The sequence below is a fragment of the Hemiscyllium ocellatum genome, chromosome 30 (genome assembly GCF_020745735.1).
Source record: "Hemiscyllium ocellatum isolate sHemOce1 chromosome 30, sHemOce1.pat.X.cur, whole genome shotgun sequence".
Classification (NCBI taxonomy): Eukaryota; Metazoa; Chordata; class Chondrichthyes; order Orectolobiformes; family Hemiscylliidae; genus Hemiscyllium; species Hemiscyllium ocellatum.
The window spans coordinates 29440144-29464086 of NC_083430.1; the positions used below are offsets into that span (position 1 = coordinate 29440144).

The 23943-nt window shown below is 39.2% G+C and overlaps 1 protein-coding gene across 2 annotated transcripts in view; it reads right to left on the reverse strand.

Annotated features, from left to right (window-relative positions):
• Positions 1 to 23358, reverse strand: part of LOC132829933 (keratinocyte-associated protein 3-like) — a 38125-nt gene extending 14767 nt beyond the window's left edge. For both annotated transcript variants that reach the window (XM_060847357.1, XM_060847356.1), the window contains exons 1-4: positions 23229 to 23358; positions 1552 to 1736; positions 833 to 892; positions 105 to 296 (exon numbers count right to left, since the gene is read on the reverse strand). In XM_060847357.1, the coding sequence (XP_060703340.1) occupies positions 105 to 296; positions 833 to 892; positions 1552 to 1736; positions 23229 to 23241 (450 nt within the window). In that variant the 5' untranslated portion in view covers positions 23242 to 23358. The remainder of the gene's footprint in view (positions 1 to 104; positions 297 to 832; positions 893 to 1551; positions 1737 to 23228) is intronic.
• Between the last annotated feature and the right edge of the window lie 585 nt (positions 23359 to 23943).

Below are 23943 nucleotides of genomic sequence, written 5' to 3' on the forward strand. Positions count from 1 at the left end.
GTTATAAACCAACTTGTTTTGAATTAATAAGTATCTTGCAGAAATTAAGCTACACATTTATGAGCAAACGCAGAATAGACACAGTCCACGGACTATCAACTTACATAGATTCTTGTAGGATCAAACGGACATTCATTTGTTATCTGTAAAACATCCTTAGTGGAGCTGAGACGACAAACTGTGAGAAGCGTTCTTCCACCATTGGCAATGGTGATTACAACAGAGACTCCCAGACCCAGCAGACTGGCCATGGAGATGAGGGAATTGAACATACTACTTGCAAAGACAATGTATTGCTGCAGAATTAAACAAAAGAGATGTTCTCTATTTTTCTCCATCTATATAAGAATTTATTAAAAGCAAACAAAAAAAAATCCCTTTTCTTCTTGAATCAGTAATCTCAGGCAACCTCATTGATTGCAAAGGCATTTGTAAATAAAAACAGTCTGACCTCCAAAAGCTTTTTACCCCAGACTTTCAGTCCTGTTGTTAGCATCTGTACACTTGAGTCTATGCATCTAATCCCATTCCCTCTAACATACCAACAGTGGTACAGTTATCACCATTGCAATCTGAAATTCTCATGCTAATGCACGGCAACTTGTTACAAAATAAAACCCCAAAAACCACTACTTTGCTCCTCTACTAAGCCCCTCTTTGAACTTGTTCATTCAGCGTCCAATTGTCCTTTGCGAGGGCCAACTCCACTTTATGTTATATAAGTATGATGCATTAGTAATAGTTTACTTTATGACTCCTACAACAGCTAGCATTAAGGATGACATTAATACACTAATAAATTTGGCAATTAAAATTAATAAAGTCTTCTCACCTGTATTGTGCGAGACAGGTTCCCTGATAACACAATCACTGCAATTCCAGTACAAATAGTCTGAAAATACAGATTTTGAAATGAATTTAATCAGCATGTTTGTTAGTACCCTACGATGAGAGCATTAAACAATTTATTGAACTGCACTAAAGCAATTACTGGGTAATTACAAAACAAAAGTGGGAAAGAGTTAGTGGTGGCAGGGGTGAGGTAAACAGAATAACTTAAAAATTTCAAGTGGGACTCCAATTCAATCACCTCTGGTTTTAACTGAGTGAGGGAAATCACTCTGTTCCCAGGAGACAGTTTGAATATTTCAAACATATATGAGATGTGCAGTCTCATCACGTTATCAGTTCTGCTGGTTCACCCTGTTTCCCAGGAAACCTGGCTGCTAAAGTTACGGAAGGACTGTTTCCTGGCAAAGTTAATTAGCTTTATAGCAAGGTTTGTGCACCAGGAGAAGCTTCCTCCCAGCCCACTGGCTTGTCTGTTTCTTTGCTTGCCATCAGACAGCCTTCACCCAAAGATGTCCTCTGATCAGAGCTCTGCCCCTACCCTGATTGTAGTTTCTATCAACAAATTTGAACCATTATTTTTCTGATTAACATTCCAGTAATTGGTAACTGGGGGCAAAATACACCATTTGAAAGCATAAAGATATAGATTCAATTTTGAATGAGGCACAGGTTGGTGGTTGGAAAGCTGTCAACGAGTACCAGTATTCCTGAAATTGCAGACATGACGTTTGTCACAGAATATTCAACCAAACTGCCATTTTCTGGTGAAGTGACATGTCGCAGGACTGTGCCGTGGATAATCGCTCCAAGAATGAAGTTCAAATGACCAAGTATAATTAAGGCAATTCCAATTTTCATCAGCTGCTTTCTATCCAATAGATTATCTGAAACACAAAGAAATTGAAATACCCGTGAAATTATCATTTCTCTCTTGATTAGAAAGAATTTGATGTAGGGATTGTAGGAGTCAAATGGCCTCTTTTTTTTTATTGTTCACTTCTAAGATGAGGGTGTTGCTGGCTGGTCAGCATTTATTGCCCATCCCCAGTTGCCCCTTGAGAAGGTGTTGGTGAGCTGCCTTCTTGAACTCCTGCAATCCACCTGCTGTGGGATGACACACAATGCTATTAGGGAGAAAATTCCAGGATTTTGACCCAGCAACAGTGAAGGAACGGCAATATATTTCCAAGTCAGAGTGGTGAGTGGCTTGGAGGGGAAATTGAAGGTAGTGGTGTTCCCATATATCTGCTGCCCTTGTCCTTCTAGTTGGAAATGGTCATGGGTTTGGAAGGTGCCGTTTGAGGATCTTCAGTGAATTTCTACAGTGCATCTTGTAGGTAGTACACAGTGCTGCTACTGAGCATCAGTGGTACAGGGAGTGGATGCTTGTGGATGTTGTGCCAATCAAGCAGACTGCTTTGTTCTGATGGTGTCTAGTTTCATACATATTCCTAAATGATCTTCCCCCATCACATGGTTAAATAATGAAGGTTGTATGTCACTTAATTAGAAGGTAACCCAGAGAGTAGTGCTGAAATTTAATTTCATCAACTGCCTTCATTTGGGATCCCAGACTGAAAAGGAATGCTATTCTTTGCAGCCACTATCAGGTTTCAGCAGCTCATTATACTTATTGGGAAGGAAAATAAACTGATCCAAAATGATCACTTTTGATTTGATCTATGTGGGATCATAACATTTATTATAGATGAGGAAGACCATTTGTCCTGCTTCCTTCATTTATCCAAAAAAAAAGGTGACTCTACACCCTCTGTGCCTTCCAAAATGCTCTTAAAAAGCTTGCCTCTACATTTTCTATTGAAACTTTACCCTAAGTGTAAATTATTCTACAGGTAGAGAAACATTTGCTAAACTGGGACCTATGTTTGTTCTTCACTAGTTTAAATGTAAAAGGTGTGTACGAAAAATTCATTAAGCCATGAATGACAGCTCTCCATGCAGTTATGGATGTATCTCTTTATACCATATGTTGAAGGTTTGAGCTGCTGGGACTATTCCAATACAGTGATGAATACTTGAATAAAAATAACTAAACAAATTTTAAAATGACCAAGGATATTAATAGAATAACAGTGAGAAAAACTTTCCTACACATTCATGTTTCTATGGCAAAACTTTTACTCAAAAAGTAGAGAATAGCTTTTAAATGAATAACATTTGAGACACTGGAGTTCACTCGCACTTCACATTTCACTGTCGCAGACTTGCCAATTTAGGAACTGTTCCTGTTAACTCTGTCCCCAGAAATATTGGAATAAGGAGTCAACATACAAGTGCAGACATGACAAACTGAGAAGCCACCTTCTATGGTGTGCTATTCTAAGACTTAAAAAGTGGGTTTACACCACAGTGAGCATGACTTCTGCATCAAATAGATAGTAAGTGGATTTCTTGGCACACTTGTCAGGGATTGACTTTTACCCAAGATTGACCATTTCCTCTTGTCTCCAGCCAGTGATGGGGGTTCATCAAGTTCAAACCCTCACAGTGAGGACAGCATTTCAGAAAAAATGTCTTTACAGGTACTTGGCTAGTGCTGGATATATTTTACTGTAGGTGGGTAGTTGATAGATTTATGACTGAATTTCTGCCCATTTGCTAAACTAACTTTAGATATCAGAACCTTGAACAGATACACCTGATCTCCAAGTATTCAATTTAAATATAGTCAGTTGTACTATAACACAATAGTTCCGTTCTCATGCAATCCCATGTTATAAGAAAACTGCATAATAGCAGCACCATTTGAACTAATGGGGCTGGAATCACATTATAAGCAATAATGCTATAAAAAGAGTCCCCAATTCAATCACGTTATAGCGAATTTGCATTAACAAAACGCGCATTATAACAGAACAACCTGTATTTAAATTAGCATGCATTTCCAAAAATGTCCTTGTTGCCATGGAAAATGTGCTGATACATGTTCTGTTATATGCTGGTTAATTCAACCCAACAACCAATGAGAAAAGTGCAGATTGACAAATTATATACAGCATTATTGTTATAGACATTGATAAACGATAAAGGTTGATCATTCTGTTAGTGCCTAAGTGAAAGCATAGAATACAGGCTGTTGCATTTCTTTCTGTTTACAACTGTAATTCATTTCTAATTTTTTATGGCCTTTCTGTATTTAAAACTGAAGGTTATTGTCAATGGGATACTGCAAATGATGATCATCATTGCAAACCATTTATCTAATAACCTTTGTAAATCAGTTAGATGTTTAAATATCCTTATTTACAAATGTCTACAGTGGACATTCTCCATTTCTGCAGTTAAAACAGTGCAGCCAACATGCTGAGGAGACACATACTGACTAGATCCCTTCACAGAATGGTATTCTCTGCCTCAGCTTGATGTTAGTGTAATTGGTTTGTTTTCAGGTTGCCGGTGAGTCACAGTTCTTTCAGCCTGTATGATTTTCTTCCTGTCTGTTTAGACACAGTGGCAAGGTGTCAAAGGCGATTCAAGAACACGCAAGTTCCACCTTCATGGTAACAGCAGATATAATGGAGAGAAAATGCTGACACTTAATCTCCTGGCAGACTGGGAAGCTTGAGTTCTCAGTGAGAAAGCAAGGAGGTTAGAAAGATGTGGTTTATTACAATTGAAGGTTTCACACTTGCCAGTTGGTAAACAAAATTGAGTAGCTAGCATTATTACTTATACAAAGCTAGCATTCATTAATCCCTAAACTTTTTGGAGTTTAATTCAATTTAGTTGTGATCAAGTTTAAAAGACATAATTATTACCACCTTTAAGACTTTACTAAGGTGTGGCAATTCACATCAGCAAGTTAAAATGTTCTAAGTTACCTTGTTTGTTTTTGTCCTGTATTATAGTACATAAGTTATTGCATACCTCACTGAGTGGCTCTATGCAAGGTGAGAATTAATTGCATAGGTAATTCTTTTCAACTGTGTGTGAGTTACTTCTTAACTTTGCACCTCCTTCTCATTGACAGAGCAGGAACTTGCCTTTCCAACACTTATGATATATTCCATTGGGCCTCCACTGCCAAATGTCTCCCGATGGTAAAGGTGCCAATTGTTATGGGTGTAACATTAAAGAGAGTAATTTTGGTTTTCTCTACCTCACCAAAATTTAATACAAACTTTATCCATAATGCTAACCAGACTCTGGTGCATTTTCTGTAATGGTGCTGAATCCTTCAATAACCCAATTTAAAATTTACATTATTTATCCAAAGATACTGAGTAAACAATGATAATGAGGAGTTTTAGTAACCTAGAACATAAGAACTTCTACGTAATTTTATTGTCTGTTTGTGTGATATGGTTGAATACTCTAGTTTGTTTTTATACATGCTGGACAGGATGCAACATCACATTTTTAATTCAGAATGTCACTTCAAAGGTATTCCTACACAAATTGGTTTCAAAGCAAGGTGGGGCTCTTCAGGCAACTGTCTAAAAGTAAAACTGCATCCAAAATATTTAGCAAGGTTTTGTATTTGCTAAGCACTCCGAAGTGATGAGGCCATGCACATTAGAATGCATCACTGGATTATAACAATGTTACTGCATTGTCTGCACCGCAGTTTGCAATGTCCTCCTTCCTAAGGCATGAAGATTCATTAAAGTAGCTAAAAATAAATAACTAATCTTTCTATCACAGGAGATTACCGACATTTGGATTTGTCAAATGACTTAAAGTTTTTAAAGATTAACTCTCTTTCACAAAAGGAGAAAAGAACACAAAAGGTTATCAGTACAACCTCAATACCTTGTTAAACCTATTGAACAATAAACACAAACCTCAAGGTCCAATAAAAATAAAACAAACCTGTTAAATATTAGTGGATAAAATGCTAGTTGACTGGCAACTTGACTAAAAAAGGATGGGAGTGGAATGGTGGGAGATCTCTTAAACTATCCTTGAGTAGTATTAGTTAAACCAACGAGGAGATCATTGACTTTGCGCTAGGCTGTAAAACAGGCGGTAACAAAGCAGCAGCTGGTTTTATGCCTCTCCTGAGAGAAGTAAAGTAGTCTGCCAATTCACTATCACTTGTTTTACAATTATTACACAGTCAAAATTACTCCCAGAGATACCAATGTATTTATCTGTGAACATCTTAAATTACTAACATTTTGTAATAAAACCGTATGGAAAAGTACTTTGCATTGTAGCTGTCCTGGCTGTAGAATCTTTATCACAGCCAATACTTTTACCAGGGGCCAGACAACCTCATGCTAACTACCCTAGATTATGATTTGGAGATGCCAGTGTTGGACTGGGGTGGACAAAGTTAAAAATCACACAACACCAGGTTGTAGTCCAACAGGTTTAATTGGAAGCACACTAGCTTTCGGAGCGAAGCTTCTTCATCAGGTGGTAGTGGAGGGCTCAATCCTAACACACAGAATTTATAGCAAAAATTTACAGTGTGATGTAACTGAAATTCTACATTGAAAAATTGATTGTTAAGCCTTTCATCTGTTAGAATACAGTGATGGTTTCATTTCTTTCATGTGTAAATCACAAAACTTCTTTTAAAAATAGTTGAATTCTCAGGTTCCCGCATATTCTCAATCCAAGCAATTTTCCTGCAGGCAGGGAAGTGTGGAACTGCTACATTCCTACTGTTTTCTCTTCATGGGTGCTGCAAAACCTGCTGAGTTTCTCCAGCAATTTCTGTTTTGTCATGTGAGACCTTAATTTGTTACTTCAGGCAAGAAAAGAATAAAGATGCTGATGATTTATAAGAGGAAATCCTGAGACCTGCTTTCTTCTTTGACAACAGCATAAATGACAACCTGAATCATAGCACTTTTTATCTCTTGAGAAGAACCAACTGGAAGAACATGGTAAAGAAATTAATTTGCTCATTCTGCTGGGGATACTAAGGCCATGCAGCAGGTATAGAAACTCTTGTGGGTGAAAAAATATAAAAAGTTCAAACACTGCACAGGAGGAGAAATAACAATAAGTTCTGAAGTCTCTGCAGGAATCTGTTCCAAATGAATACCTGAGAGATATTGCATCAAAACAACATGAACCTCATTGAAAGAAATGAGCACTTGAGATGATAGGATAATGTATGCTATGGATCAAATGCAGTTGAATGGGATTACAAAGAACAAAGAACAAAGAAAATTACAGCGCAGGAACAGGCCATTCAGCCCTCTAAGCCTGCGCTGATCCAGATCCTCTATCTAAACCTGTCGCCTATTTTCTAAGGATCTGTGTCCCTCTGCTCCCTGCCCATTTATGTATCTGTCTAAATACATCATAAAATGACATTATCATGCCCGCCTCTATCACCTCCACTGACAATACGTTCCAGGCACCCACCATCCTCAGTAAAGAAGTTTGCAAGCATATCTCCAATAAACGTATGCCCGCTCACCTTGAACTCATGACCCCTAGTGATTGAGTCCCCCACTCTGGGAAAAAAGCTTCTTGCTATCCACTCTGTCTACACCTCTCATGATTTTGTAGATCTCAGTCAGGTCCTCTTTCAACCTCCATCTTTCTAATAAAAATAATCCTAATCTACTCAACCTCTCTTCATAGCTAGCATGCTCCATGCTAGGCAACATCCTGGTGAACCTCGTCTCCACCCTCTCCAAAGCATCCACATCCTTTTGGCAATGTGATGACCAGAATTGTACGGTACGCATTATTCCAAATGTAGCTGAACCAAAGTCCTATACAAACTGCCAACTCTTGTACTCAATACCCCATCCAATGAAGGAAAGCAGGCCGTATGCCTTCTTGACCACTCTATCAATCTGAGTTGCCACCTTGAGGGTACAATAGACCTGAACATTGTACATCAATTTTTCCCAAAGCTTTTCCATTTACCATATACTTCGCTCTTGAAGTGGATCTTACAAAACGTATCACCTCACATTTGCCCAGATTGAACTCCCAAAGTGGCGAATGTCGTGCCCCGTTCAAAAATGGGAATAGGGATAACCCTGGGAATTACAGGCCAGTTAGTCTTACTTCGGTAGTAGGCAAAGTAATAGAAAGGGTACTGAGGGATAGGATTTATGAGTATCTGGAAAGACACAGCTTGATTAGGGACAGCCAGCACGGATTTGTGAGGGGTAGGTCTTGCCTTACAAGTCTTATTGAATTCTTTGAGGAGGTGACCAAGCATGAGGATGAGGGTAGAGCAATGGATATAGTATACATGGATTTTAGTAAGGCATTTGATAGGGTTCCCCATGGTAGGCTTATGCGGAAAGTCAGGAGGCATGGGATAGTGGGTAATTTGGCCAGTTGGATAGAGAACTGGCTAACTGGTCGAAGTCAGAGAGTGGTGGTAGATGGTAAATATTCAGCCTGGAGCCCAGTTACAAGTCGAGTTCCGCAGGGATCAGTTCTGGGTCCTCTGCTGTTTGTAATTTTTATTAATGACTTGGAAGAGGGAGTCGAAGGGTGGGTCAGTAAATATGTAGACGATACAAAAATTGGTGGAGTTGTGGAAGTGAGGAGGGGTGTTGTTGGCTGCAAAGGGACTTAGATATGATGCAGAGCTGGGCTGAGAAGTGGCAGATGGAGTTCAATCCTGTCAAGTGTGAGATTGTCCATAAGAATGCGGAATACAGGGTTAACGGTAGGGTTCTCAGTAAGGTGGAGGAGCAGAGGGATCTTGGGATCTATGTTCATAGATCTTTGAAAGTTGCCACTCAGGTGGATAGAGCTTGTAAGAAGGCCTATGGTGCATTAGTGTTCATTAGCAGAGAGATTGAATTCAAGAGTCATGAGGTGATGTTGTAGCTGTACAGGACCTTGGTAAGGCCACATTTGGAGTACTGTGTGCGGTTCTGGTCACCTCATTTTAGGAAAGATATGGAAGCTTTGGAGAGGGTGCAGAGGAGATTTACCAGGATGTTGCCTGGATTGGAAAATAGGTCGTATGGGGATAGGTTGAGAGTGCTAGGCCTTTTCTCATTGGAACGGCGCAGGATGAGGGGTGACTTGATAGGGTTTATAAGATGATCAGGGGAATAGATAGACTGGACAGAGACTTTTTCCCCGGGCACAACAGAGTGTTACAAGGGGACATAAATTTCAGGTGAAGGATGGAAGGCATAGGGGGGATGTCAGGGGTAGGTTCTTTGCCCAGAGAGTGGTGGGGGCATGGAAAATGCGCTGCCTGTAGGAGTGGCAGAGGCAGAATCATTTAAGCGGCAATTGGATAGGTACATGGATAGGTGCTTAAGCTAGGACAAATGTTCGGTATAACATCGTGGGCCGAAGGGCCTGTTCTGTGCTGTATTGTTCTATGTTCTATGTTCTATTTCTATGCTCAACTCTCCAATCTATCTATATTCTGCTGCATTCTCTGACAGTCCCCTTCACTCTCTGTTATCCACCAATCTTAGTGTCATCTGAAAACTTGCTAATCAGACCGCCTATGAGATTAGATTCCCTACAGTTTAGAAACTGGCCCTTCAGCCCAACAAGTCCACACTGACCCTCCAAAGAGTAACCCACCCAGACCCACTTCCCTCTCACTAATGCACCTTACACTATGGGTGATTTAGCATGGCTGCACACCTGCACATCTTTGGACTGTGGGAGGAAACCGGAGCACCCAGAGGAAACCCACTCAGACATGAGGAGAATGTGCAAACTCCATACAGGCAGTCAACCAAGGCTGGAAATGAACTTGGATACCTGGCACTGTGAGGCAGCAGTGCTAACTACTGAGCCACTGTGCCACCCCTATACCTTCCTCCAGATTATTTATGCATATTACGAACAACAGTGATCCCAGCACAGATCCCTGTGGAACACCACTGCACTCACAGTTCTCTATTTTGAGAAACTCCCGTCTCCTACTACTCTGTGTCTCCTGCTGCCCAGCTAGTTCTCTATCCATCTAGCTAGTACAACCTGGACCCCATGCAACTTCATTTTCTCCATCAGCCTACCATGGGGTATCTTATCAAATGCCTTACTGAAGTCCATATATCTGACAACTACAGTCCTTCCCTCATGAATCATCTTTGTCTCTTTGAAGAATTCTATTAAGTTGGTGACCTTCCTTGCACAAAACATGTTGCCTACAACTGATAAGCCCATTTTCTTCCAAATGTAAATCAATCCTATCCCTAAGCATCTTCTACAGCAGTTTCCCTACCACTGACATCAGGCTCACTGGTCTATGATTATCTGGAATATCCCCAATACTATTCTTAAACAAGGGGACAACATTAGCAATTCTCCACTCCTCCGGGACCTCACCCATGTTCAAAGATACTGCACAGATGTCTGTTAAGGCCGCAGCTATTTCCTCGCTCATTTCCCTCAGTAACCTGGGATAGATCCCATCTGGTCCTGGGGACTTGTCCACCTTAATGTCTTTTAGAATACTGAACATTTCCTCCCTCCTAATGCCGACTTGACTTAGAATAATCAAACATCTATCCCTTACCTCAACATCAGTCACGTCTCTCTACACAAAGTACTCATTAAGAATCTTACCCAATTTCTCTGACTCCATGCATAACGTTCCTCCTTTGTCCTTGAGTGGACCAACTCTTTCTTGAGTTACCCTCTTGCTCCTTATATAGGAATAAAAGGCTTTGGGATTTTCCTTACTTCTGTTTGCTAAAGATATTTCATGGTCTCTTTTAGACCATGTAATTCCTCATTTCAGTTTGGTTCTACTTTCCCAATTAATTTTCCAAAGCTTCATCTGATTTCAGTCATCCAGACCTTATATATGCTACCTTTTCCCTGTTAGCTAATCTCACAAATTAACCTGTCATCCATGGTTCCCCAACCTTGCCATTTCTATCCCTCATTTTCACAGGGACATGTCTGTCCTGCACTCTAATCAACCTCTCTTTAAAAGCCTCCCACATATCAAATGTAGATTTACCTTCAAACGCATTAGTGTAGTTCTGTATTTTTTGGTTAGCATAGACATAGTGGCCGAATGGCCTGTTTCTATGCTGTGGGACTCTATGACTCTAGCTAGCAAGTTGCTTGTTAACTAATTTTCAACACAGTAATTCAGAGAATATGGGCTTCACAAGCTGGGCCCGAATTTAGTGCCCATCTATAATTGTCCTTAAGAAGGTGGGAATGAACTTCCTTCTTGAAGCAGTGCTGTCCATTTGATATAAGTACACCTCAGCACTGTTAGGAAGGGAGTTCCAGGATTTTGTCCCAGCAATACTGAAAGAATCACAAAATAATTCCAAGTTGGAATGATGCACAGCTTGGAGAGGAATTTGGTGGTTTTCCTTTGTCCTTTTCAATGGTAGTGATTGTAGGTTTGGAATTTCTGCAGTGGACCTTGTAAATGTTACATATTACTACTATTTAGTGTCAATGATGGAGGGATTGAATGTTTGTGAATGTGGTGCTAAAAAGCAGGTTGCTTTGTCTTATATGATGCCAAGCCTCTTGAATATTGTTGAATATGTACATAATCCAGGCAAGTCGGGAGGAATCTATCACGTTCATGATTTGTGCCTATTAGATGGGAGACAGACTTTGGGGGTGGTCAAGAGGTATGTTACTTGTTATGGACTAGGCCCAAGCACTCAAAGCATTCTTAAGCAGGCAGCCAGACTGTAACTTTGCAATTTGTTTCAGTAAGTGTACAGTGAAAATTATCCCGAGCAAGTTAGCTAGGTTTGAAAACAGACAAAATTTATTCACAAAGTTATGGAATGAAACACAAAGAATGGAATATAGAATACCCACGGAACTTAGACTAGACTTAATTATGTTGTTCTGAAAATACACAACAAGTCCCAATAAACAAACCTCTTAAACATAGAGTAAAACTGAAACAGAGGTTTACAGGTCGAAATTAGAAATGCAGAAGGAGACAGAGTCCAGCAGCCTGTGTCCACACAGCCCACTGCTGAGTTGGCTCAACCAAGACTTCAGCTTTTAGGACTGACCACTCCCCTTTCATTATACAGATTTCTTCTGAAACATAAAAGCTTTGGCCTAAAGTCTCATCTGTTTACATATGAATAAAAAGGCCTCCCAATACCCTTTTTATCTCTGTACCAAACCAGTCATTTCAGAGCCCGGACTGCTTTACAACCCCTCTGGAAAAAAACCAAGGACACAGTATCCTTGACAAAAGGAAGAGCTTTTAGAAAAAAGGACCAGCTTTGTGACATACTCACCTGCAGAATTCCTAGCATCTGACTTATTTTTCTAGCAATAATATTTATATAGCTAATCCGAATCGTAAGACCCTACAACGGATAGTGAGGACAGCTGAGAAGATCACTGGGGTCTCTCTTTCCTCTATTACAGACATTTACACCACATGCTGCATCCAAAAGGCGAAGAGCATTGTGGAAGACCCCACACATCCCTCAATCAAACTCTTCTCCCTCCTGCCATCTGGCAAAAGATACCGGAGCATTCGGTCTCTCAGGGCCAGACTGTGCAACAGTTTCTTCTCCCAAGCCATCAGCTCCTTAATATAGTACGATAGGACTCTTTCCCATCTGAAATTCTTTGCACAACTTTGAATTGCTGTGAATAAAATGTCTATTATTTATCATTGTTCTGTTACACTGTAAGTTGTGTGTTTTGCACTTCTTATGTACTTTATGCCGTGTACAATTGTGTAGTTTGTACTGTCCATATAGCTTGTGCTGTCCATGTAGTACCCTCTGTACTGGAGGAACACTGTTTTGGTTTTTGCTGTATCGGTTGTATATGGAGAAATAATAAATGAAGAGCTACTCTATTCTACTCCATGATCATCCTCAGAATGTTCAGAGTGATGATAAAGCATTGACTGTCAAGACGCAATAGTTATATTTTGTCTGGTTGATGATGGTCATTGTGTCACTCATCTGACATGAATTTTAAATCATCAGTAATCAGCTCTCAAGTCTGAATATTGCCCAGATTTTTCTGTATTTGGTCATGGACTGTTTCAGTATCCAAGGAGCTCCAAATGATACTAGATGTTGTGCAATCATCAGAAATCATCCTCACATTTGAACCTATGATGGTGAGATGTTTAGATTCACCGAATTCAACATTGAAAATTACATTCTCCACCAGACAGCCTTCTTTAAAAGCTTCCTAAGGTGGGTGGGGGAGGGTTAACAGGCCATTAGTTAGTGCTGAGAGGGTTTCCCATTTTGTCCCTGATACTGGCCATTTGAAATTTCCAAACAGTACTTTAGCAGTCAGGATCATGCGTGACTTCAGAGACTGCAGCATCAAACTGGGAACTGAACTTTGTCCTGATCCTGCAGGCACCTGAAAATCTTTGCTCCAACTTGTTATTTTCCACAGTACACAAGTGCTGAGCATTAAAATACTGTAAGTTGCGTTTGAAATCCATTTCATTACATCAATATTTATCTTACAAGTTGCTTGTTCTATTCTAAATGAGAATCTTCTTGATGGACTGTTATTATGGGCTGTAATGAAGTATTGTTAGGTACTTTAGGTCATCGAAGAAATACAATTATTAACTTTCACTTAACCTATCCCAACAGAGGTCCAAGGCAAGCAAGCAAAAGAGAATGGGGAGTCACATGTTTTAAGAATTATGACTTTTCTCAGCACATACATACAAAACTATTTTGCCCTTGGTGTTAACTTTAAAAATACTGATGCATTTTTTCACGTTTTTTCAGTAATATTTTATAAAACAAGATTACATTTGGAAGACATTTCCTTGTAGAATGGTTTAGCTCTTAGTGGGAAGGGATTATTTGGTGAAGGAAAAGATATTATTGATAGATAAGTGCTTTTTTTGTTCATTGTGATAGTTATTAAGCATTTTGAAACACTGAAGGAATTACTTTTGTTGCTTTAAGCGTTAAGGAAATAGTAATGACTGCAGTTTTTAATTAATTTCAGTTAGTTGTGTTCAATTCCCTTCTAGTACAAAGTCCATAGCTGCAAGTTAGCCATCTATTGCTTTATTGCTTTTGTTCATTTTTTTTTCCCAATTTCACATCGGCACCACCCTCATGACCATTCTTTCCCTCCACAAGGGAAGAAAGTGAAGGAAGTGTAAGCAAGTACAGGAATTTTTCAAAGCTATTTTTAAAAATGTATGCAACACTCTTTTATGAGTGTGCATGGTTTGTTTGCAGGGTGAGGAAACTAACAGCTTTTAAAAAGTCCTGAAATCTTCTGGTTTACCCAATGATATAACACTGTGCAAATACAATGGCAATCATTCAATGGTGTTTTATTTAATCGTCACCTGTACTTTGACCAATATTTCTGCATGCTACCTAGCTAATATATTAAATTCAACTGCCTCCACTTCAAAATACTGCCATTGCTGATCACTGGGTGACATGGATGTCGTCTTCGGTAATGGTAAATCTCCAAATTATCTTACATCGACTTAGTCATTAAGAAATTATCAAAACAATCAATACACTAAAAATGAAGTGACTTTTAATAGATAAGAGGAAATAAAGTAATCAATTTAAGCTATCAGAACATAATGATTTTATTTTGTGATTAATTATAAAATTATGCTGTATAGATTTTCTATAAACAATTGTGATATTCCACTTTGTTTCAGAAGAACAAAAGTCAAATGATTGACTAAAAATATCAGGAACGAGCATGCTGTGCAGAACTGTATAAAACAGAATGTGAAATTGTTAACAACCTTGGAGTTCTGTTGAATCTTGAGCTGAGCTGCTGAGCTCTTATCCAGTCAATCACCAAAGCCCATCTGCTTTATAACATTGCCCACCTCTGAACTGGCCTGTTTACTATCTGACATTCTCAACATTTTTCTAGGATGTTGGTGACTCGTTGTCTTGCAAATGTTCACAGACACACTGCTGCTGATATTTCCAAATGTAAAACACTTGTACCTTCTTTCTAAACAAGCAAACAATCTGGGATTCCTTTAACCTCAAACAACCAGGCTTGTTGTCAGGCTAATTTCACAGCAAATCCCCTTCAAATTGTCTTCAAATCAATTTGCAGTCTCAAAACACAACAACTCATAAACTTCAAAATTGTATTTTCTGTCTTTGTAGGCAGACTTCTCTGAAACAAAATTAGCTGCTCATTTCTGTCCACTATGGAATCCAATTCTTTGAAAATAGATAGCTTAATTTGTCACAAAACAGCACAGAAAATGCTTTCAACAAACATTTGTTGGTCATGAGCTGCTTTAAAACATGCTGAAGAAATGAAAGGAATCATAAAATTAAATATTTTCTTTTGTCAAAAATGAATGGAGATGTTTATTGAAGAATATTTCAGTGTTAAACCGAGACACCAATAATACAGGTGGAAAAATATCCATCCTAAGACTTTTTGAATTATGATAGGGCAGTGATGTGATTTATAGAACACTGACAACATGCTTGTATTTGCCACAACATGTAAAGGAAATACACTGCTCCAACAGTAATGGAATGCAAGGACTGCAATTGTAGCAAGTTCAGACTGCGACCACTGACGTTTTTCCACAATAAATTTCTTTAATCAAATCTAGCTAATATGAGCTATTATCTCCAGGATCATGTGGTTGATCAATGCATTAGTTTGGCTCTGGATAAAGGTGGTGATGTTGTTCTTCGCCAGGAATCATTTAAACTCTTTCTTCCCCGTTTTAGACAAGGGGTAATTTCAAGCTTAACTGTCAGACTGAAAAGAAAAGACAGTGAATCAGCTGCTTATTTTAAATCTGGCCTGAGTTTTATTTCTGGTCAACATCTAACACCTAAACTGAAAAGCTTAGTAATTTGTCTTATTCATGTGTGGAGGACCTTTCTGTGCTTAAACTGGCTGCTGCACTTCCCTGAGTAAAAAATAAGTACCACTATTCCAATATTTTAAAAATACTTTACTGGTTCTGAAACACTTGAATGTCCTCAGTATATGAGAGAAACTACATCACTGCAAAATTGTCAGGTACTTACTTCCTGCCTCATAAATCTGTACTTAATTATTCATCTAGGACAGCAGGATAGTGTACTTGCTAATCTGCACTCGTTCCCAGTCAAAGTAATGTCTTTATTTCACAATTTTTTAATATTGTTTCCAAATCCTCTTTGGTCTCTCCCCACGAGAAACACAAGTAATCTTTCCCTGGACATTGATGCAGCAGTAAACTAATCACAGTTAGGTATTCTACAATTGGTTATTAACATCATCTTAAACTGCTAACCTTTGGTCAGGTGATTTGCCAATTTTTAATTAAACGATCACACAGTTTTAATTCCATTTGGGACCAAAAAGACAAAGATATGGACCAGATCTTGCTTCAACTTAACATCAGCTAGTGAAGTACCTAACCTCAATTGACCCCCATCATCCACACTGGATGACAATATGCAACAATAAAAGCATATCCCAAACTGCTTAACAGTTTATTATATTAAATTAACAATTTCATCAAGTTGCTCTTACTTCTGTCTGACTTCTATAAGATATCTTGAAAACAATCATTTCTTCTCTTTATATTATGTCATCGAAATAAAAAAATTATACATCAGGTTTAATGGACTAATAATGGCTTGTGGTATATAACTGCTGAAAGAAAGACACATACGGTCAAAGCTTATTTTCAGGATTGTTTATTAGATGTGATTCTGTGGTGGGAAACCTTTATGGACAATCAGTGTGCGCCAAGAATTACACTAACAACTAATTTAAGTTATTCACTTGGACTTCCAGTATAGTTCACTGTACTTGCTGCTGCTATATATATATATATTCACACGCTTTCTGTAGAGAAAGGAATTTATACAGGTATCATGCCTTTTCAATTAAACAAAAGCTTTGGGGACATTGCTCTCTGGGGATTTTCTGCATAGCACCTCTTATTCAATCATGGTAGATTGCCAATTTGAATTTAAGCAAAAGTTCTGGGGCAACTCTTCATTGGTGCATTTTCCATGGAAAATCCTTGACAACCAATCAACCTGGTTCTCATAGCATTATAAATTCTTGCATTATTCCTGATAAACGCAAGATGAGAAGTTCCAACAGACAGCATGTCTCTTTCTTTGGCAATACAAAAGTTTAATTTTGTATTGGGAACAGAGACTGATAAAAATCACCCCATAAGTACAAGCATGTCTACTATTATAGAACTTTGGGATCTGATAACACAATTTTATGAAATCACTTTTGGCAAAATTGTTTGGTAATTGAATAAACTGCACTGAAAATCTTAACCTAATCACAACAGTAGATCAGCAAAAGAAATTTGATGGCAAAAGTAACCATCGCCTTCTGTACCTTTGAATAAAGTTTATCCTATGAGTAGCACAAATAACCTTTCCTTGGACATTGATGCAGCAGTAAACCTATCACAGTTAGGTATTCTACAATTGGTTTTTAACATCTTAAATTGCTAACCTTTGGTCAGGTGAGTATTGCCAATTTTTTATTAAACGAACACATAATTTTAATTCCATTTGGGACCAAAAGGACACAAATATGGACCAGGTCTTTCTTCAGGTGAACATCTGCAAGTGAAGTCCCTAACCCACATCGCCCACATCGCCTACACTGGATGACAATATACAACAATAAAAGCAAAGAATTTTTAGATATTTAGATGAATTGATAACAACTTAGTTATCAGATTATTTTGAGCCCCAGATTGTCGCTATGCTGTCTTTGGGGAACACTAAAAGTTTCACCCAGTACTAGTGCAATTCTAATACCAAAAGATAAAGACATGTGCATTTCAAAATGTACTAATTGATAATACATATTAATTTAAAGCAGTCGGACAAAGTAGCCAATAGCCCATCTAGAGTCTGATTTTATTTCCAGGCAAGCCATTAAAAGACCTGGGGACTAAACCTTATGACATAGAGCTTTAGAGGCAAGATGATTTGTGTGTGTCAATGAAGGATTTCAGATGAATATTTAAGAGTGAAAGAAGAGAATATTCCAAATTGCTTCTCTAAAGGATATAAGAAGTAGGAACAGGAGCAGGCCATTTTATCTCTTGAGCCCACTTTGCTATTCAATGCGATCTTCTATTTCAACATCATTTTCCTGCACTCTCCTTAGATCCTTTGATGTTTTTCATATGTAGAAATGTATTTATCCCAGTCTTGAACATACTTAATGACTGAGCCTCCACAGCCTTCTAGGGCAGAGAATCACATAATTCACCACCCTCCACATGAAGAAATTCTTCCTCATCTCAGTCATAAATGGCCTGCCCTTAGTCAGAGATCCTGCCCTCTTATTTTTGACCTGTCATCCCAGAAAACAGTTATCTCACATCTACCCTGTCAGAATTTTATCTGCTTGAATAAGATCACTTCTGATCCTTCTAAATTCAAATCTTTCCTCAAAGGACAATCCATCCATCCTGGGAATTAGTTTGGTTAACCTTTGTTGCACTGCCTCTGTGATACATGTATCTATTCCTGCATAAGGAGACCAAAACTCCACACATTATTCCAAGTGTAATCTCACTAAGGCTCTATATAACTACAGTTGGATATATTTACTCCTACATATAAATGTTCTTGTACAATAAAGGCCAACATATCCTTTGCCCTCTTAATTGCTTGCTGTACCTTCATGTTAACTTTCAGTGACTCATGAACAAAAAAACCAAGTCATTTTGAAGTTCAACATTTCCCAGGAACTCACCACTGAAGAAATAGTCTGTTTTTCTGTTTTTTCATTACCAACATGGATAACCTTGTATTTTTTCCAAATTATATCCCATCTGCCAAATTCTTTACCCTCTCTTTAGTCTGTTCAAATTTCCTTGAACTTCATTGGTGTTCCATGAAAATTATTTCATTTTTGGATAGAAATTCTTTTTATTGCCATTCATTATACAATGGCCAAATATTGTGAGTATGACAGTGTCTGAGTTCTATCACTTAGAAATAGTCTCATTTACAGTAATCTGCGAAATAACTGATAATGGGAGTGGGTTGAATTTTCTAAAAGCACATAGAGTCTCATCTACTGGTTGGACAGCCAGTTAGAGACCTGCACTGCCTCCTATGGGAAAACCTGCCAAGTACATGCTTCTTAAGAGGCCACCAGTGGGCCTTCTCCAAAACCAAAGACTCTGAGGGTGGAAATCCCACCCAATAAGAGTTCAACAGCATCATCAAGGAGGCACTGTCCACTGTTGGAACAACTGTCACCAGACGTCCATGATTGAGAGTGATCCAGGTCAGATGTAAGTCATGGAGGGAATGATTTCATAGGATATGGTTCAGCAGCATGGGGCTGGCTCTCAGTGGCCTTCCTCTTTCCCAACACCAGGTCTCTTAATTGGGCACTGAGGGCCTTTATTTGAAGGATCCCTCGCTCTGCTCAGGATTGTTTATTAAGCATGCTCACAACTAGCTTATTACCAGCAGTGGTGGAATGAGGCCTTCAATAATTAACCATGTAGCAGCCTCAATTGACAAATATGAAGATAATCCAACCAAAAGTCTTCCAACTTAATGATCAGGTTCTAGTGAGTGTTGCTGAACAAAGAGACCTTGCAGTGCAGGTTCAGAGCTCCTTGAAAGTAGAGTTGCAGGTAGATACGATTGTGAAGAAGGTGTTTGGTATACTTTCCTTTATTGGTCAGAATACTGAGTACAGGAGTTGGGAGGTCATGTTGCAGCTGTACAGGACATCCATTAGGCCACTTTTAGAATATTGCATGCAGTTCTGGTTTCCTCCTATCGGAAGGATGTTGTGAAACATGAAAGGGTTCAGAAAAAATTTACAAGGATGTTGTCAGCATTGGAGGATTTGAGCTATGGGGAGTGGTTGAATAGGCTGGGGCTGTTTTCCCTGGAGCATCAGAGGCTGAGGGGTGGCCTTATAGAGGTTTACAAAATCATGAGGGGCACGGATAGGATACATTGACAAAGTCTTTTCCCTGGGGTGGGAGAGTCCAGAATAAAAGGCATAGGCTTAGAGTGAGAGACCTAAGGGCAACTTTTTTACACAGAGGCTGGTACGTGTATGGAAAGAACTGTCAGAGGAGGTGGTGGAGGCTGGTACAATTGCAATATTTAAAAGGCATTTGGATGGGTATATGAATAGGAGGGGTTTGGAAGGATATGGGTCGGTTGATGGCACGTGGGGCTAGGTTGGGTTGGGATATGTGGTCAGCATGGACGAGTTGGACCAATGAGTCTGTTTCCATGCTGTACATCTCTACGACTCTATTTAAGTGGAGTGTGGCACACTTGGTTTTAGGTCTCCATACATTTTTTCCTAACAACAGAAATAGTGTATTTGTACTACATATGTTCTACTACCTCTTGCTTTGCAGTAAAAGATTAAAAGTAGCAAGAAGCATCTTCATCGACCTACCAGTTACCATAATTATAATTACGTTTAAGTTGCGATCAAAGCTCAGTGCCTGCAAGGGTGAAATAGGAATAATATAACATTGCTCATTCTTCCCTTTCACATGAACATTTATTAAATTTTCTTTCAATGTGTGAAAAGGAAGAATGAGCAATATTATGTTCACACAGCAATTTATTTAAAATACTTTTTATTTTGTTTAATTTTTAAGGTTTTTTTAAAAAAACTTCTTTCATGCCCTATTGCAATTATAAGTGTTAAGCATGATTTGAAATAAAATTTAAGGACCCAAAAATAATGTCTTGCATTATGCTCAGACTGAAATAATTGCTTTTAAAGGAAAACAAAGTATAAATGTGAAATTCCAATTTTCTGTTTTTTTTGTATCCTTCTCTAACCTACTTCCCGAACTGCTGTTTGCATGAAACTGATTTGATTGAGATTTGCAAAAATATTTTAACTACGAGTCAAAAAGTGTGCTGCTGGAAAAGCACAGCCAGTCAGACAGCATCTGAGGAGCAGGACAGAACATTCCTGATGAACAGCTTATGCTCGAAACGTCAACTCTATTGCTCCTCGGATGCTGTCTGAGTGGCTGTGCTTTTCCAGCATCACGCCTTTTGACTCTGATCTCCAGCATCAGCAGTCCTCACTTTCTCCTACTTTAACTATGATACAAACATGGAAAAAAAGTTGAATTTCTTTCTAAAACAAGATTGTGTGGGCTTCAGGTGACAGGCACAAATAACAAAGAAATATATGAAGCTGGAGCTTCAAGTTCAAATAAAGTTGACTTTATTTCCAGATATCTGAACTCATCTAACTCTGGCCTCTAAAATATGCCAGATTTTAATTAAACGACCACTGATGGCCATACCTTCAGTTGGCTAGCGCATAACTTTTGAAGTACTCTTGTTATGGCAAAATTTATCATCCATCCCATAGTGATTTTGGTGGAATTGAGAATTTAAACAGGATTAGAATCCCTACAGTGTGGAAACAGGCCCTTCGACCCAATCAGTGCACACCAACTCTACCCAGACCCTTTTCCCTCTGACTGATGCACCTAACACTATGGGCAATTTAGCATGGCCAATTCACCAGACCTGCACATCTTTGAACCATAGGAGGAAACTACAGCACCCAGAGGAAACCCACACTGACACAGGGAGAAAGTGCAAACTCCACACAGGCAGTCACCAAAGGCTGGGATTGAACCTAGGGCCCTGGTGCTGTGAGGCCACAGTGCTAACCCCTGAGCCACTGTACTATCCAGGATGGTCTGTGGCAGCTGGGAAATTAGTCATGGTTCTAACTCCACCCTGATTAAGCCTGTGGCATGAAGGCCTGTGGACAGTTCATTCCTTCTCACTGCCAATTGAGCTTTCATTCCAAATTTGAGCCTACAGGTATGCCCAGTTAAAGTTTTCTTCATGACCCTGCCAACTCATCCCAATAAGGCCCTTGCCATGTGGGCAGCATAACATGGAAATATAGACTCCTTGTAGACTCAAGGGCGTCTTTTGTTCAACAATATTCAGTGCTTGATTGAGGAACACTATGTCAGGATGTGAAGTCTGGCTGGGAGGTACCAATCCAATCCAAGCAGACCCCCTTCTCTAAAATAATTCTCCTCCCACCATCACTCAGCTCTATACTGGTGACTTGCAGGACTTCTGTCTGTGGAGTTTCTGATCAAACAGGAGGCCTATTTCTGTCCAGTTAAGTCCTGAAGTGGCATTTGAATCCATGGGTCTTCCGTTAATGAGATGACAAAAAGCCTGCTGGTGTGCAAAAGCTCTGTCATCTCCACTAATGAGCAAACTATATCTCTTTTCTCTCTCCCTCCTAATCTTGATTTCCTCCTTTAAGGCACTTCTTAGACCCTACCTCTTTGACTAAGCTTTTGGTCATGCAACCCAATGTCTCCCAACATGGGTCAGTGTCAATTTCTTTTGTGTTAGAAAACTCCTGTGAAGTACCCTGACTTGTTAAAGTTGCTACAATCAATATACGTTATCTGGGTAGATTCAAATTTCGTAAAGATTTTGTCGCTTGTGATGGTAGTGACTTTGACAAATTGTCCCACACCTTTGCTTTCTTTTCTGTGACTAAAATGCTTACCATTTCCGGAACTTTTCACCAGGAGCGCTGTCAATGTATCCATTCACCCTACTCTCACTGCACTATGATGTGTCTTAACATGATATTGCATTCCATTCCCTGGATAGAAAGTATTGCCATTTACTGCAATGTACCAACGATAATGTGTACCATAAACATGATCTCAATATAGCTCCAGAAAATAACAGATAATTTGAAACAGCAAAGCAAATCACAAGGTTCTTAGCAAATCTAAGACTGCACAATATACCTGTAATTAAGCTCCTCAGTACTTCAGTCCTGCTGGGTGTTACCAACAAACAAGACTTGAGGAATGAGTTTAACAACTCAGTCTCAAGTTAATATTAACATCTGCCATCTGAATCTAAAATATCATTACCAAGTAATCCAATGGTAACAAAAAGCTGTACTCTGCATAAAATATCGAGAGTACTTGATCAGATTTGTTAAAAGATTTGGCTTTAACGATTACTCGGGAAATGATCTTCAAAGTCCTGCAGAATTGTAACTGGTGAAATCAGCCTGTATGGCTGCAATAAAAGCGAAAACACGTAGTACTGATCCCAGCTGGTCTTGTATATCTTAAAACAGATATCTCTGCTTCGGACCAGTATCATCTGCTCCTGTCTTTTTCTCCGATTTCTTCAGCGCAATGTCCTCGTGGGTCACTGTGCAACATAATAATTTTCGCCGCTGAGTTTAGAAACGCAACAGCAAATTTGTATACAATACACTGAAGGAAAGGTCAAACTAAGTTGATGCTTTTCACTCTGTTGAAGTCTATGGAATCTGGGCGTTGGTGGAGTTTAACTGCTCTCTCTCAACATTTGCTTTGTTGTATTTTCCACTGAATCTCTTGGGCTGCAAAACAAAACTTTCTGACACTTCTTTCATTCGCTTTCCTCAATCCCCTTCCATTTGACGCTGGAGAATTACCGAAAGAACCTTACCTATTTTGCACATCTTCAAAAACACGCTGCTGAATTTCACTTCAATCGATCACCATCTCCTTTCTTTAATGTCGAAGAACAAATCCATTTAGTTTCTGAGCGACATTAATTCAGGCAAATACAGTCAAGTCCCGCCCACCTTACCTTAACCCTTTCAGTGTTGGCTACAGAGCCGTGCCTAAATTCACTCGTCTTCAGACTATGCGCTTTCTAGTCTTCTGGAAATAATATTGAGTTTTAACACCTTCAAATCGTGAACCATTTCTTTGAGTTTGTTATCATATCCTTCCGTCCTCCATCACACTTACTATCCTTTCAAGTCTGGCAGTTAGACAAACCTTTGTTCTGTCATTCCCACATTCCGAGCACTTAATGTAAACTACTCACATCTTTTCTCCACCAGCACCCTACACCCACTGCCCTCACCACCAGTCCCCCGAAACTATAGGATAAATGCAGCCCCCTCCACACTTCACCAGCTCTGATGACGAGTCGTCTAGACTCGAAAACATTAGCTTGCTCTTTCTCTGTGGATGCTGCCTGACCTGCAGTGGTAGAACATAGAACATTACAGCACAGTAAAGGTATTTCAGCCCTTGATGTTGCGCCACTCTGTGAAACCAGTTAATGCCCATCTAACCTTCACTATTCCATTCTTATCCATATGCCTATCCAATGACCATTTAAGTACCCTTAAAGTTGGCGGGTCTACTAC